This window comes from Cervus canadensis, chromosome 17, assembly GCF_019320065.1.
Source record: "Cervus canadensis isolate Bull #8, Minnesota chromosome 17, ASM1932006v1, whole genome shotgun sequence".
Lineage (NCBI taxonomy): Eukaryota > Metazoa > Chordata > Mammalia > Artiodactyla > Cervidae > Cervus > Cervus canadensis.
The window spans coordinates 50,553,254-50,570,630 of NC_057402.1; the positions used below are offsets into that span (position 1 = coordinate 50,553,254).

The 17,377-nt window shown below is 41.2% G+C and overlaps 1 protein-coding gene across 3 annotated transcripts in view; it reads right to left on the reverse strand.

Annotated features, from left to right (window-relative positions):
* The window catches only part of AGBL1 (AGBL carboxypeptidase 1), a 900,518-nt gene that overhangs the window by 703,779 nt on the left and 179,362 nt on the right, over window positions 1–17,377 (reverse strand). For all 3 annotated transcript variants that reach the window (XM_043434375.1, XM_043434374.1, XM_043434376.1), the window contains 6 exons: window positions 15,651–15,767; window positions 14,047–14,627; window positions 11,520–11,603; window positions 11,195–11,281; window positions 8,974–9,122; window positions 6,572–6,659 (listed from right to left, as the gene is read on the reverse strand). In XM_043434375.1, coding sequence (XP_043290310.1) covers window positions 6,572–6,659; window positions 8,974–9,122; window positions 11,195–11,281; window positions 11,520–11,603; window positions 14,047–14,627; window positions 15,651–15,767 — 1,106 coding nt within the window. The remainder of the gene's footprint in view (window positions 1–6,571; window positions 6,660–8,973; window positions 9,123–11,194; window positions 11,282–11,519; window positions 11,604–14,046; window positions 14,628–15,650; window positions 15,768–17,377) is intronic.

The window sequence follows — 17,377 nt, forward strand, 5'->3', positions numbered from 1 at the left end:
CTATTTCCATTTGTACTTTAAAACAGGCCGGGAAGTCATATTTTTTGTTTTATTTTGGGGAAGCCTTTTTTTTTTTTTCCCTCTGTGTGTGCATGAAAGAAGCAAATGCCAAGACAGAGAAGGAATTAGATAATCTCATAATGACGATGGCTCTGTTTAACATGGGTATATCATTTCAGTTAACAGGATCTAACGAGGCAGAGCTGCCAAGTCACCAGGCTGCCCTGTGTCTGCGGCATTTCTAATATTCTGGAGAGCACCAAATCTGTCTCCTGAGATCCCCAGCAAGGATGCGCGACGGCAGAGCTCTTGTATGACATCCATCTTCATGAGTGAGCTGTTCCATCCCCTCTCACGAGCAGAGATAAATGTCAGAAGAGATCAGCCATGGTGTATTACATGGCCACTCTGAGTGGGCAGTTCCTCTCCCTCTGCCCTTCAGCAAAAAGAAAAAAAATTACTTTAGACCAGAGCTGAGAGAGGATTCAAAAAGGTGTGCAGCTGTGTATGTTCGAGGGAGAAGCAGACCTCTGGGAAGTAAGTAAAGCAGAAACTAAAACTGCCCTGGCTTACTTTTATGAGAGGCGTGGAAAAACAAGCCTGCCCATTTCTTTCTTCCCTCCGAGGATCCCTTTTGGTTTTCCAGCTTAGCAGTCTGTAAGGTGGGTGGGCGAGGGGGTGGGATGGAGGTACTCCAGGGAAGGGGCAAGAAGATCAAATCAACTGAACATGGGGAGAAGATGTGAGAATTCCTCTTTAAATGTATCATGGTCTTAGAAGAAAGAAATAAAGTTGCCTAAGGGTTAATGTAAGGATTGAAGCTGCTGCCCGCTTGCTGTGCAAATCAACCTACTGTGATGAATAATTGTGAAACAAGCTAGATTTCAGAGTTAGGAAAAACACTGACTGAAACCACCCACCCTGACTAGGCACCCAGCAACCACTGGCATGAGTTATTTTACAATAGGAGGTCCTGGGATGGAATAATGGAACTAACAAGCCATCATCAACCAGAAGAATTGAGGAAAGGTCAAAAGGAGACACCGCACGTCCAGTCAACCTCCCAGAATCCTTCTCGCTGGACTCCATGTTGGTCAAGCAATGCGCATACCACCAGGAAGGAACCCAAGTCAGAATGATTGGCCAGAGACAACCCGGAAACTAGTCCCATCCCCGTAAAACCTGCGATGGCGAACCACGTGTCAGAGCAGTCCTCCCAGGTTCCCTTGCCCTGGTCTCCACGTGGGCCCCACCTTAGCAATAAACTCTCCAACTTTGTCAGTGTCTCCTTGGACAACTCACTTCCCAGTGTTAGACAAGAACCCACTCTCGGGTCCTGGAAGGGGTGCCCCTTCCTGCAACAATAGCGTTAATGGTCTTACCCACTCTTCTCTGTTGTTTTCCAGGGCTAGAATACGAAAAATATATTACATTGCATATCAATGGTTTTCATATATCAGATAGGTAAGTAAGGATTGCTACATATGAGGCTTCCTGAGGGAGGGATGGAATAGTTCACCATCTCTCTCCTTCTTTTGATGCTAGCTTCTGGCAAGGTATTTAAATTTGCAGAAGACTTCTCAAGTGGATTTACAGATTATATTATCTAAATTAAACCCTACAATACAGACAATTCATTTTTTCTAAATTCGGCTTGGAATTCAGAAATTGATAATAATATTACATTTTAAGCATGAATGACAAAGAGAATGGAAGAACTGACATGATCTACCTCCTACCCTTAATATTAGCTCTTTCTCAAGAATTCTTATTTGCGCAAAAATTCACTAATTAGATCTGAGGAGTTAGCCACAATTTTTCAAAATTATCCACCAGACACTTTACAACTATATTTTTCATGGTCAACTTTAAGGGTACAGGATGCCCCGAGTTATCAATTGTATAAAAATATAATAATTTTACATTTAAAATTTAAAGATTTAAATTTTAAATTATTTTTCTCATCTTTTCCCCATGATTTAAAATTCTAAACTTTTTGCATGTTTTCTAAGGGTACATAATATATTGGTACAGCAAGACTTACATAATTGAATTTTTAAAATTTTGAACAAATTATAGAAGTCCATGGATTGGGGCTTCTCTGCCAGTCGAGTGGTTAAGAACCCACCTGCCAGTGCAGGGGACACAGGTTCAATCCCTAATCTGGGAGGATCCCATATGCCATTGAGCAACTAAGCCCCTGTGCCACGGCTACGGAGCCTGCATGCCTAGAGCCCGTGCTCTGCAATAAGAGAAGCCACTTTTTAATGGCTGAGTAATATTCCATTGTGCATATGTACCCTAGCTTCCTTATCCATTCGTCTGCTGATGGGCATCTAGGTTGCTTCCATGTCCTGGCAATTATAAACAGTGCTGCGATGAACACTGGGGTGCACGTGTCTCTTTCAGATCTAGTTTCCCGCCTCCCTCCCCATCCCATCCCTCTGGGTCTTTCCAGTGCACCAGCCCTGAGCACTTGTCTCATGCATCCAACCTGGGCTGGAGATCTGTTTCACCCTTGATAGTATACTTGTTTCAATGCTATTCTCTCAGAACATCCCACCCTTGCCTTTTCCCAGAGTCCCCAAGTCTGTTCTGTACATCTCTGTCTCTTTTTCTGTTTTGTATATAGGGTTATCGTTACCATCTTTTTAAATTCCATATATATGCGTTAGTATACTGTATTGGTCTTTATCTCTCTGGCTTACTTCACTCTGTATAATGGGCTCCAGTTTCATCCATCTCATTAGAACTGATTCAAATGTGGGCTGGTGCACTGGGATGACCCAGAGGGATGGGATGGGGAGGGAGTGGGAGGGGGGATCGGGATGGGGAACACATGTAAATCCATGGCTGATTCATGTCAATGTATGGCAAAAACCACTACAATATTGTAAAGTAATTAGCCTCCAACTAATAAAAATAAATGAAAAAAAAATTAAAAAAAAATAAATCCAAAGCAAAAAAAAAAAGAGAGAGAGAGAAGCCACTGCAATGAGAAGCCTGTGCACCGTAACAAGAGGGCAGCTCCCGGCCACCTCAGCTAGAGAAAGCCCGTGCTCAGCAGCAAAGACTCGGCACAGCCATAAATAAATAAATAAAATTTTTTTTAAATCCATGGATTAGTATATGTTATCAAAATACTTTGGAGATCACTTTTTAAGTGATAATGCTCAGACCTAAAAAGCAGTCAGCCCATTTCCTTAATTGATCATTATTGCTATCCCTTTTTAGCAGAAATGAATATCCCATTCTTTCTGAGTGCTCTCTTTTTTCCTTTCACCCTCCCATAGATATACTCAGGTACCATGGCTCATGGTTCTTTCCACAGTAAGCACCCAGCCGATCCTTTAGAACGTGGTACTAAATCTAAGAATGTAAACAGTCAAAGGACTTCTGAGCTCCTGACGACACATCAGAGACAAAGAAATAAGGAGGCAAAGTTCTCCCAAATAAATATATTAGACAGAATAAAAGCAGGGATGAAGGAAAAAATAATCTGCTAGAGCAGAGCGAAAAATTAACATCATATATTAATGCATATGATGGCTCAGATGGTAAAGCATCTGCCTGCAATGCAGGAGACCCGGGTGCGATCCCTGGGTCAGGAAGATCCCCTGGAGAAGGAAATGGCAACCCACTCCAGCATTCTTGCCTGGAAAATCCCATGGACAGAGAACCCTGATAGGTTACAGTCCATGGGGTCACAAAGAGTCGGACACGACTAAACGACTTCACTTTCACTTTTCCATGGAATGTAGAAAGATAGTACAGATAAGCCTGTTTGTGGGGCAGGAATTAGAGAACAGACAGAGGGACACAGGAGGGCAAGAGGAGGGTGAGACAAATGGCGAGATTAAGTCTGACACATACGCACTCCCACGTGTAAAACAGACAGCCAGTGGGAAGCTGCTGCGTAACTCAGGGAGCTCAGCTCAGCGCTCTGTGATGACCTGCAGGGGTGGGGTGGGGAGGGTGGAAGGGGGTGGGAGTCTCCAGAGGGAGGAGATATATAGATATATATATATACGTATAGCTGATTCATTTCTTGGTACAGTAGAAACTAACACAACATTGAAAAGCAATTACACTCCAGTAAAAAAAAATTAAAAGTCAATGCTTCACTCTAATAGAAAGAGGATGCAATTAATTGCAATAAAATACCACATATTTTTTAAAAAAGATTGTGATAAGTAAAAGAGGGAAACAAATACATTTTCTAATCTAAGGCATTTTACCATACGGAAAATTACCCTGATTTGTGGTTATATAGAGATACACATATCTATCCTGTTGTTAGATCACGTTATTGGAAATATGTTAACACAATGTGTCCAATCATTGTGAAACAAGCTACATGACTGTGTAGCAATCTTATCCATTCATCTGCTCGGATTCATGGTTGGAAGATGGAAAATGAATTACATTATACCCGCATGGTTTTCATGTTACCCCTCTGTTGCTCTTTAATCACACAACAATTGTCTTGTTAATGAATCTAAAAGCTATTAACATTAACACAGGCATCCTTTAGGCCAAAGCTCTGCTTTGGGATGTCTGATTTCTTCCTTCTCTTCTGGGCAATCAATCCCCTTAAGCTGATGCTTTATCCCCCATCCCAAGGAAGCAGCTTCTAGGGGGAGTTATTCCCTCTCCACCCCTACTTCCCAAAGGATGCTGAAAGTTAATGTTTGTCCAGTCTCCTACTAAGCTACAGATCCATGCCTGCTGCAAGCTGGGTCTTTCATGCTTATTTAAGATTACTATTTAAGGACACTTAAAAATTATTCTTTTCTAAAACTTTTCATGTATTTATGTATTTTATTGGCCTTTTATTTTTAAGCCCCTTGTGCTGGGTCTTCATTGCTGCCTGGATTTTCTCTAGTTGTGGCAAGCAAGGGCTACTCTCTAGTTGCAATGTGCAGGCTTCTCATTGCGGTGGCGTTTCTTGTGGGAGAGTACAGGCTCTAGGGCACGTAGGCTTCGGTAATTATGGCACACAGGCTCAGCTGCCCCGTAGCATGTGGGAGCTTCTTGCAAGGGACTGAACCCGTGTTCTTTGCATTGGCAGGTGGACCCTTAACCACTGGACCACCAGGGAAGTCCAAGAAGTTATTCTTGATACACCTACATCCAAATTTATCTTTCATTATTTTCCATTCCAACTATGGCTCCTATCACTGTAAGATGATTTTAGTCTCAGTCTCCGTAGACCATAAAAATATCCTAAGAGTCTGTAGCTAGGTGGGTAACTGCTATGGAAAATAAACAAAAGTGTATGATTTTGCTATTGTTCTGAAGAATATAAGGAAAATACTAGCCTACCCAGGTCCATATTCTAATACCTGCAAGACCAAAGGCTGTCGACTTTTTAAAATTATTTATTAATATAAATTGTTAGCCCAGCTCTGTGCTTTATAGACTGTCCTTGCTTTGTGGTGATGTTTGCCCTAATGCCTGGCAGAACAATAAGGCTCTAGACCTTCCTCTCTGTCAATGTTCCTGTTCTCACAGTCTCAAAAACCAAGAGGAATAAGCAATTTTCACACTCTTTCTTTTTGATATTTGCAATAATCCTAAACTCTCCAATGCCTGATAATATTCTCTAAGGCTCCTTGCCATCTCAGAAAGAGATACAACTTACTTTATCCCAGGAAATAGGTAGTAGCCTATCAATTTTTACAAGAAACTAGCAATGAGCTAATAATTAATTACATCGCTTCTACCTGTCCACAATTCCCATCTCTCTCTCTCTTTTTTTTTCTGTCTTATGAATTTCTATTTTATTTTCTATCAAAGGAAACTGTACAAATAAGCAATTCATGGGCCTGGAATGCATTTGTTTTATCAAAACACATGGATAATTCAAATTTCATTACAACTTTAGAGGATAAATTGATGAATCTGGCTACTGATCAAGAGTTGAAGATGAATTCTGAAATACTTTTACTTTTTTCCAAAATGCTATTTTGCTGTGGAGGAATAGTTACTTAAGTGTACTTGTCACATATTTGCGCTTACCTACTTTGGAAAACTGAAGCACAGGATGGATAAGAATAAGCCAGAATATCTGAGACATTTTTGTTCACTGAGACAAATGGCAATAGGAAGGAAACTGAAGGCTGAGGCACTAGTCATAGGTTGAGTCTGTATCCAACAATAAGATTTAAAGGTTTTGATGTGTTTAAATAAGAATAGATGACTTTTCACAAAACCAAAAGATATTTCTTGTGGTCTACTGTGGGTGTCATTTAACATGCTTATGCTTCTGAAAGACATAGCAATTGTCATTGAGAGGGTGATGAGTAAACCAGAAAAGCACAGATTGATCCGGTTTATAAGATTAAAATGGAGAAGCAGGAAGGACTTCCCTGGTGGTCCAGTGCTCCCAACATAGGGAGCCCAGGTTCAATCCCTGGTCAGGGAACTAGATCCTGTATGCCACAACTAAGACCTGTCACAGAGAAATAAATAAATAGCAAATAAATATTTTTAAAGACTTTTTTTTTAATGGAGAAGTAGGAAGTTGAGAGAGAATGAAAGAGCAAGGAAAGCTAACAGTCTAACTTACTTGTAATAACAGATGTCGTAGCCTGTCCGTACCCAGGTGGGCCTACCAAGAAGAGCGTCCTTCACGGAATACAGAGTCAGCTGCATCCCTACAAAAAATAAAGGCAGAATTAATCCATGAGGGGGAAAAAAGGAAAGGAGAGTTGTGTTAGGCTGAATAACAGCCCTCGAACACACCCAGATCTTGGGCCTTCCCTGGCAGTTCAGTAGTTAAGACCCTGAACTTCCAGTGCAGGGGGTACAAGCTTGATCCTGGGCTTCCCTCATGGCTCAGACAATAAAGAATATGCTTGCAATGCATGAAACCAGGGTTCTATCCCTGAGTCAGAAAGATCCCCTGGAAAAGGGAATGGCAACCTACTCCAGTATTCTTGCCTGGAGAATTCCATTGACAGAGGAGCCTGACAGGCTAACCACATGGGTTTGCAAAGAGTCGGACATGATTGAGTGACTAACACTTTCAGGAACTAAGATCTCTCATGCCACACTGTGTGGCCAAAAATAAATAAATAAATAAAATAAAATTAGGAATATCTGAAAAATAAAAAAGATACCTAGGTCTTAATCCTTGGAAGCTGTGTGTTAACCTTCTATGACAAAAGAGACTTTGTGGATATGATTAAATTAAGTATCTTGAGATGAGGAGATCCTGATTGTCCCTAAATTCAATCACACATGTCTTTCAAAGAGAGAGGCTGGGAAAGGTTTGAGTTTAGAGGAGAAGCAATGTGACTGAAGCAGAGAGATTTGAAGATGCTCTAATGCTGAAGATGGAGGAAGGGGCCATGAGCCAAGGAATGTGAAGAATACAGCTCTAAAAGCTGGAAAACAAAAATAAATAATCTGCTAGACTATCCAGAGGAAGCCTTCCAACACCTTGACTTAAGCCCAGGGAAACTGATTTGGGACTTGTGGACTTCGAAACTGTAAAAGAATACATTTGTCTTCTTTAAAACCACAAAATATGAGACAATTTGTTAGAACAGCTACAGCAAGTGAATTCAAGAGTCAAGGATTCCCTTTTCTCTTTCTATACCAGCAAAAGTCTATTTCATCACTGCAAAACAGACACAATGTCCTATGCTTGAGCCTGGAGATGTGGGAAAATTTTTTCTTTACTCAAAGCCACTCAGTGCATTAGTACATGAGCCAACAGTAACATACAGAACTTCCAGTTTCCAGAAACATTCAAGATACATATGGGCTCCTAATCACTCTTTGTCCCTTGAATGTCGCCTCTAAAACTGCCACAGGTGTTAGGGAGGATTTAAACATTCTCCACTGTTCTCTGAGAGTGTAAATGAGCATTGTCCTGTTGAATTGTGCTCTTTGCCTGTCTGTCACAAACAGAGCAATGCGTGTACTCCTGGGGGATTCACGAGATGGAGAGACGGAATAAGTGAGAGGGCTCACTGACTTCAAAAATTCAAGATGAGTCAAGGAAGCAGGTAGTTGTGAAAAGTTACGTGAGGTATACAGTAAGTCCCCTACATATAAATGAGTTCCGTTCCAAGACAGCATTCCTAAGTCCAATTTGTTCATAAGTCCAATAAGTTAGCCTCTGTACCCAACTACTATCATAAGTTATATAGTATGGTACTGTAATAGGTTTATGACACTTTGCACAGAAATTACACATAGCAAACACAAATCTATTTTTTTTTTTTAGATTTTAATCTCATAGAACAGTACCTTGAAAAATACAGGAGTACAGTACAACAACTGGCATGCAGGGGCTGGCATTGAGTGAACAGGCAAGAAGAGTTACTGATGGAAGAGGGAGAGGAGGTGGGAGATGGTATAACGGAAGAGTCATCAGCAATAGGAGATGGAGGGCAAGCTGCAATGGCACTCATGCCTGATATTGATGGCATAGGTTCTGATTCCTTGCTAGATTCAGCTCTATCTACTCTCTTGAAAAAAAAGGTCCAGTGATTTCTGGGTTGTAATGTACCAGCTACATCACCACTGTTTTACGCTTGCTTCCACACATCATGGGCTTGAGATAAAGATACTGTACTACTGTACTCTATACATTACTGGACAGTACACAAAAGAACAACTATTTATAGAGGACGCTTGGGGGTGACAGTATACACCACACACGTGAACTAACTAAAGTGATTGGATGTGCAAATGAATGCTCGCATCTTGGAAAGTTTGCAACTTGAAGGTTCATATGCAGGGGACTTCCTTTAGTTGGGAGAGTTTCCCACTCCCCTCCCACAGTAGGAATTTGCTCTAGGTTGGCAGCTGTCTTGCCATATATGTTAACCGAAACGTACCATCCCAACTTCAAACCCTATGCAACCCAAGCAGAGCTTCTGATAATAACTCCAACACTCAAAAGTGACATCATTTTTGGTGTTATTGTGAAAGTCTCTCTTCCCTGAGTGCACATACCGTAATTGAACTGGCTGTTGGGCTTCTCACAGTTGATGATGTTGAAGCGGTAGGGGACAGCGGCCCTCATACCGCTCACCTTGAAGTAGAACCACTGCTGGTGCTGCGTGCTATTCACATCAGCATTGACCAATAAGTCATACTCAAACCTGCAAAGGCAGAAGCAAAACCAGTGGGTTAAAAGCCTTCAAGAGAACTTCCAACAATGAGAAGTCCACACAGCTCAGGTTCTGGATGACAGATCTAAGACTCAGCATCTCAGTTGGCTGGTAAGCTATAGTTATCATCCTTGTCTCACAATTTTGGACACAGGCTCTAGAAATTTAAGAAGAGGGAAGCAGTATCCTGGTATTAAAAGAGTCAGTTATACAATTAGCACACATCTTTTTATCAAACAGTAAGGAAGCTTCAAGTAGTCATATACAGATATGAGACTTGGACCATAAAGAAGGCTGAGTGCCAAAGAATTGATGCTTTTGAATTGTGGTGATGGAGAAGACTCTTGAGAGTCCCTTGGACTGCAAGGAATCAAACAAGTCAATCCTAAAGGAAGTCAACCATGAATGTTCATTGGAAGGACTGATGCTGAAGCTGAAGCTCTAATACTTTGACTACCTGATGCGAAGAGTTGACCCACTGGAAAAGACCCTGATGCTGGGAAAGACTAAAGGCAAAAGGAGAAGAGGGTGGCAGAGGATGGGATGGTTAGATAGCATCACCAACCCTACAGACATGAATTTGAGCAAACTCTGGGAGATAGTGGAGGACTGAGGAGCCTAGCGTGCTGCAGTCCATGGGGTCATAAAAACCCAGACATGACTTAGCAACTGAATGATGACAATAACAATGAAGTGCCTATCCAGGTCGAAAAATGTAAGTGTGCTATATTCCAGAGAAAAATGTGGTCACATCTGGTTGGATATGCCATTACTATCTGATGCTAGACATGAATTTTGAGAATCAGTCTCCTCATATGAAAATTAGAAATAGTGTCTAAACTTGCAGTACTGTTTGTAAAGATTAAGTAGAATAGCATATGTAAATCCCCATCAGGGCAACAAACATGAATTACACTAGCAAGGAAGGATTTATCTGTTTGTCCTCCACCCCTACTTTTTAATTGATTTAGTTTGCATGCACTAAAGTATGCAAATCTTAAATGTACAACTCAGTGAGTTTAAACAAATTCATCTGGACACACCTGTCTGACGTTCACTGGATCAATATATAGAACAGTTCCTGCACACCAGGAACTCCTTATGTGTCTCCACTCTAGCACCATGTCTTCAGAAAATTGTTTTTTGAGCTTTAGCTACAAAATTGGTAATGCAGTTTTGACTTAATATTATCATCAGGATACTTTGTTTTCAAAAAAGTCTTATCCCAGCCTCTTGACACACTCTTTTTCATAAAACTGAACTTTATTCTAAGATAAAGTCACTATAGGGGGAGGACTTGAATCAGATTTTTTTTTTCTTTCAAGCATCCAGTCTTGTTCAGCAAGTAATCAAAGTCAGTATCACCAACAGTAAAACAAAATAACATTGTGTCCTTGCCATTTTATGACATCAGGAAAAGGCAATGTAAAATCATCACCAATGTAAAATTGTTGCCAAAATAAATGTTTCTCTAGAATCTAATCATGAAGCAGGAAACAGATTCTGGTTGTGGGTCGTTCTACAATAATCCACTCTGAATTTTTAAAAACATCAGTGTCAGTGTCATGAAAGGCCAAAAAAGATGATGAAGTGAATAGTTCTAGATTAATGTGTATGCAAAGTATGTGGTCTTTGATAGAGTTCTGGAATTAAAAAAGAAAAGCCATAAAGGTATTTGTTACATTTGGGGAAATTTCTGTATAGACACTATCATTACATGATCTTTGAGTTGCATGTGGGATCTTCCCAGACCAGGGATCAAACCCACAGTCCCTGCATTGGCAGGCAGATCCTAATCACCAGACCACCTGGGAAGTCAAAGTCTCCACTTTCTTGACATCAGCTAATGAGTTCCCCGGTGGTGTGCTGGTAAACATTTAACAATCAACTCTTAGGAAAATAAGAAACTTCACATGCTGGCCAGTCTGCATATTGTAAATGGTCCCACCATAACAGATTTCAAACTATCGATGTGAGGTCCCTGAAAACAGAGGACGGGACAGATAGTCACAAAATGCTGGCTTGATCTGCCAGGACCTACCCATGTAGCTTTCCTTACTTACTGACGCACTTGGATGGCTTTGCGAAGATTTCCTGACTCAAACGCAGAGAAGAACTGCAAGCAGTCAGAAGCAGTATCTTGCAAAGGCCTGAAATGAATTAAAGAACCTGTTATTATAGGAGTGACTGCTATTCTTAGACACAGTTTGACATTTCTTAGAGATAAGTTTTATCTTACAGATCTTTAACACGAATTTTCACCATGTTGTTTTTAGGAGAAGGAATGGATTACTAACTTAAATTATTCTTATTCACATGCTGTTAAAAGGTTACTCAATATGCCCACCACCCCTCACCCTCACTCCACTGATGTTCAGGACCACCTACCAAGGCTCATCTAAACTGAAGACAACCTTATTTATAATATCACTTGGCTGGATGAGTCTCTGGACATCCTCAAGTATCTTGATCCTGGAAAGGAAAATTGGAAACATTTTAAGGGTTGGCCCTCACTCCTTACCCCATTCATCCTATGTCATGTGGAAAGTACTTTGGGAGTCATCAGTGAATTATGAAAGAAAAATGCAATAATACCCCAACCTTGAGCTGAATGAGTACAAAAAAAAAAGTATGCCTCCTTCCTTTTCTTCATTATCAAACAACAAAACTGCACTGAGCAGGAGGAATGTACGAAGCCGTGATGCCAGATTGTAGTTTTAGGAGAACTGTCTACTTGAAGGAGAGTTTTGTCAAGAGCATTCGGGCTGAAGGACTCTGAGAGCTTCTGGCTGTGGGAATAAGAGGGTCCTTTGCACTAAGACAGGAGACATCAGGGTTGCTGACTGTTAGCCTTCTCAAGGTCTGGGAGGTGCCAGTAAGACCTTAAACTTTTGTGTTATTTATACTCCTCGGTTCTGTTTGCTCCAAAAGATTATGCCTAAGAAACATTTTTTGTCTAAGAAACAGCAAAGTGTGCTTAGTCAAATCTGACTCTTTGCAGCCCCATGGACTGCAGCCCGCCAGGCTCCTCCATCCACAGAAGTCTCCAGGCAAAAATACTGGAGTAGGTTGCCATTTCCTCCTCCAGGGGATCTTCCTGACCCAGGGATCAAACCCACGTCTCCTGCGTCTCCTATATTGGCAGATGGATTCTTTACCACTGTGCCACCTGAGAAGCCCAAGAAACAGCAATATCTGGGAGATTGAAGTATGAGAGAGGAAGGATACCTGAGGATCTTTCAGATTCCCTCCCTAAAAAAAAAAAAAAAAAAACAGATTCCCTCCCTAAATTTCCATTCCATGTCTCTGTGGTAGGGAGGGGTAGAAGAAGAGGAAGGATAGGTCAACACGAGGCTTAAATTCAGGGGAAAATATCCTGTCCAAGGGGGTGTGTTGGTGAGTCAGCCCCTGAGGTGAGTCTCTCAGGAAATAGAGCATTAAGATAAGGTCAGAGACATGAGGTCAGAAATGTCAGAGGTCAGAGATGTCAGCCAAAAGACCAAGTAGGAGCACTTTTTTCTTGGGGTCCACCATCAATTTGCTGATGAACTTGAATATAAGTTAATAAAACTTACTGCTATGCACACTTTACTGCATAGACTTAATGCATAATTTTTTTTTATGCTCATTTTTTTTTCCATGAAGATAGGTTTTTTCCCCCTTGGCTTTAGTAATTTTCTTTTTAATCTCACTAGGCCATTCCCAAGGCAAAGCTCCCTTCCATGCATGCTGGGAATAATCCATCACCCAAAGTTTCTTCCCTGGAAGATGCATTTTTTCCTTACAATCCTCAGTGATGCAGCCAAACTATTCCCCAAGCCAAGTCAGGTTCTGTAAGGTTGGGACTGTCGCATGAAGGTCTACTAACTCCTCGCCTCAAGAGATCAGACTCCAATTTGCAGTGAATGAGAAAAGTGATCCCAAATAATCCACACTAGTTTGTTTGTCTGTTTGTTTTCCTGAGAAACTTCCCTTAAGGAATGATCCCAGTGTTTGGTGGAACTAGATAATCTTTTCCTTTTGTAGGATTTGCAATGGACAGGAGCTAAGCAGTTGCATTTGAATCATCTAAGAAACTCATTTTGCAGACACACGCCTACTACCTGGAGGAGGGCACGGCAACCAACTCCCGTATTATTGCCTGGAGAACCCCGTGGAGAGAGGAGCCTGGTGGATTATAGTCCTTGGGGTCACAAAGAGTCGGACACAACTAAATAACCAACACTTTCACGTTTCACTTTAAGGCCTACCACTCTATACTTGACTTCCCTGGTGGCTCAGACGGTAAAGCGCCTGCGTACAACGCAGGAGACCCAGGTTCAATCCCTGGGTCGGGAAGATCTCCTAGAGATCTTCCCGAAATGGCAACCCACTCCAGTACTCTTGCCTGGAGAATCCCATGGACAGAGGAGCCTGGTGGGCTATAGTCCATGGGGTCACAAAGAGTCGGACGCTACTGAGTGACTTCACCTCACCTCACCTCACTCTATACTTGGTTCTGAAATGTCCTAGTAGGGAGACAAGCTTGTATATTTGGCAAAAAGTTTCTTAAGGGTCTTTGGGTTTTTTTAATTTTTTTTTTTGATGTGGACCATTTTTAAAGTCTTTATTGAATTTGTTACAATACTGCTTTATTGTATACAATACTGTTTTTATGCTTTAGTGTTTTGGCAGGCGGGAGCTTAGCTCCCAGACCAGGGATCGAATCAGCACCCCCTGCATTGAAGGGTGAAGTCCTAAGCACTGGACCATCAAGAAAGCTTGTCTTTAAGGTTTTTCAGACACTCCTGACTAATGTTCACTTTCTTGAAGATAACAGAACTATCTGCACCAACCATTCTACCTACAAAAATATTTACTAAAGAAGAAAAAAAAACAAAAAACCACATAGCTCCCAAGTCAGTAACACCATCACCTTTGGACTCCACATTTACGTTGCAACATAGGCTGGGCAGAGAGAGGTGGACAATGTCCCCAGAAATCAGGAAATGCCATCCTGGTGAAGTCAGCCACAGATCTGGTTATCCTGGCTTTGGCCATATAAAGATAGGGGTCATGGAAGACCACAGGCTTCAGATGTGTCTGCAGGAGCTGATCTATGAATTTGGCAGTTTCTCTAGTCTTAGCAGAATTGGAAAAGGAAGCACTTATCCTTGGGCAGGAAATTGCATCCATGTCCCAAGCATCCTCTTGGAAGGATGCCTGAATGTTTGAGACATCACTTCCAGAAGAACCTATCCCAGGACCATTAGAGTGTACATTTTGGTGTGAATTCATTCCAGGTCCTCTTTTGGAAGTTAGATGTACGTTGGACCTCCCCATCTTCACCCTGCTCAGAAGAGAGGTTTGGACTGGGACTTCTTTTTCTTGTCCCTCGGAGATTTGGTCCTTATTCAAGCAAAGCCCCTTTGGGGAGGCAGCAGTCGGAATGTGACGGTGATTGGCATACTCAGTCTCATCAGAATTCAGATCATCTCCAGGCTTGGACTCCAGTTCCTTCAGGTTAAAAGGGGAAAGGAATATGTCATTGTTTCCTTCCAACAGAGAATGCAATCCGATCCCTGTCCTTACTCTCTGGGCACAGAGCTAAGCATAAATCCTGTCAACTGGAAAGCTTTCTCCAAGGTCAGTCAACGAAAGTCTAAGCTTCAAGAGTGAAAGAAGTGGTAGAATCCTAGCAACTCGCATTTGGAAGGGGCATTCAGTGGGTCTAGCACAGTTCTACATGAATGCCTCCCGAGACACCTCAAGCATTTACAGTCTAGGCAAACAACTCACTTACAGAAGCTTCCTTGCATCCTGAGCTGCTTCTTTGCATTTGTGGATGATTTTGATTATTTTTAAGATATTCTCTTTCACATGTAATTAAAATTTCCTTCCCTGAAACTTTTACCCACTGATCCCCTTCTGCTTTCTAGAGCAAAATACAGTATGTTAACTCTCTTCTATAAGTGGCTTAGCTTATACTCTTAGAAGTGGCTAAATTCATGCTTTATTAAGAATCATAAGAAAAGAATGGAGGTCCAAAAGTAGGTCTAAAATTTGGGTGGGAGCAGAAGTAGCAACAGCAACTAGTCACTGAACTGACATCACTAGGTATGAGGTTCTTGATTTGTATCCACTAACAGAGAAACCCTAGAATCAGCCTGGTCACCTTCAGAAAGCCAAGGAGTACAACCTTTCCATTTTGACAAGGGGACAGTTAAATCACCAAGATTTTCACTTGCTTATCAGTGTGTGGGGGTAGACACTTGCCCACCAGACAACAGGCTGCAATGTGGGCCTTCATCCTACTTCCTTCCTAGGTGCCGGTGTCACACTGTAGAACCCTTGCATGCATTGCGGCTCTGCCATCTTCTCACATTTTTGTTTAGCCTTACACTTCTCTTTCAGAAAGACCCCAGAAGCAGATTGCTAAAGATGAGTGATGCTTTCCTTGTGGAAACCTGTCTGGCCTCCCAGTGCCTGCAAAGAACCCACTGGCATCACCAAGGAGCAGAACCACAGCTGACATTCTACCTCAAAGCTACAGGAAAGCTCAAGACACATCGCCTTGTATTGCATTAGTTCTTCTTCGGGTCGGTCAGGACCAGGTTTGGAGCTCAGCTTGTTCACATCTGTTTCCAAGTCATCATCCTGCAATGGAATATTCAAAACATATGTTACCAACAGGCATATGTTTACTCAAAACGTATGCCATCCTGAGAAATACCGAGACAAGCTACAGATGTGATTCTTCAGAATCATGGGCACAGTTCTCTAGCCTCCAAATTATAGGGCTAGCCTAGTCAAGGATAATTTAACATGTAAGATTGTATTTCTTAAATAAAAAGAAAGAAGATAATTTTTCTCAGCATTCATGTCAGTATTTATCAACATTCATCACAAATAAATAATTTATGCAAAATGAGATGAACTGGGTAAACAATATAAAAGAATTGCTTTTATCTCATCACCACTTTCTTCAACATAATTGTAATTGTAATATTTATTCATCTATCTACCGATTTAAATAATTCTTTTTGCAAACATTTAATGAGAACCAACTATGAAAGGGTACTAGCCTGGGTACTGAGACCCAGAGATAATGGAACAGACCAAGGTGCATGATTCCATAGAACTTGCCTCCTACTGAGAGAAGGAAGACAGGAATTAAGAAAGCAAATGCATGAACAAGGTGACTTTGAACAGTGATAAATGTCATGAGAAGAATGAAAGGGGGTAGAGTGATTATGAGTGAGGCTGGGGTACAAGAAGCTGAGGAAGTCACATTTTAACTAGACCTAAATGATAATAAGGACTAACCAGGCAAAGACTTGGGGAAACGAATTACTAACCGAAAAAAAAAAATACAAAAATGGCTTAAATTTGCTTACAGAAAGAAGGTGGCTGAATGTACACACTCACATACAGAACAAGAATGTTTATGTATGTCTAACTGAATCACTTTGCTGTACACGAGAAATTAACAACACATGATAAATCAACTATACTTCAGTAAAATATTTTTTTTAAAAACTTTTACATAGAAAGAAGGTGGTTGAAGCATAAAGCGTAAGAGGAAGACTGGAGGAGTCAAGATGATGCTGGAACTCCCAGGCTCTGTAGAGGAGGTTGTAACCCCCGGCTACACCTTTATCTCTTTGTACTCTAGAAGTTTACCAAGTCACCACCAGCCTTTTCTCCATTGGACCGAGTAATCCCAGATGCTTTATTTCTTCTTCTAGATCATCATTTCATAATAGTTTTACAGTGACAGTGACTCTCCTCCAAACACTTCTCTATTTTCCAAAGGTTATAGATTCATATGGAGAAAGGACACCAAGAATCAAACAGTTTAATCTCTTCATCTCTCTGTGCTTCTCCTAGATCAAGTTTCCCTAAAAAAAATGGAGGTGGGGGGCACACGAGGTGGGGGGGGGCAGATTCTACCCTATAGTTTAGGAGTCTATTTTGTTAGTTAAGGAAAAATCTGAGAGTCCTGAGAGTCTGGATTATTCTTCCCTAAATCAAATAAATTGTGAAAATAAATGTTTATATTCCTGATTCAGGAGATAAAAATGCAATATTTCATCCATCTTCTGCAATTTCCCTCCAAACTTTAAATTAAAAGAAATATGGATTCCCATGAGGTTGACATAACAATATTTTCAGACCCAAATTCCTTAGCCTGGTATTAGAGATCCCAACACTTATCCTTTCCAGCTTCATCTGTCAGATCCTCCTTGCTCCCACCACCTCTGCTC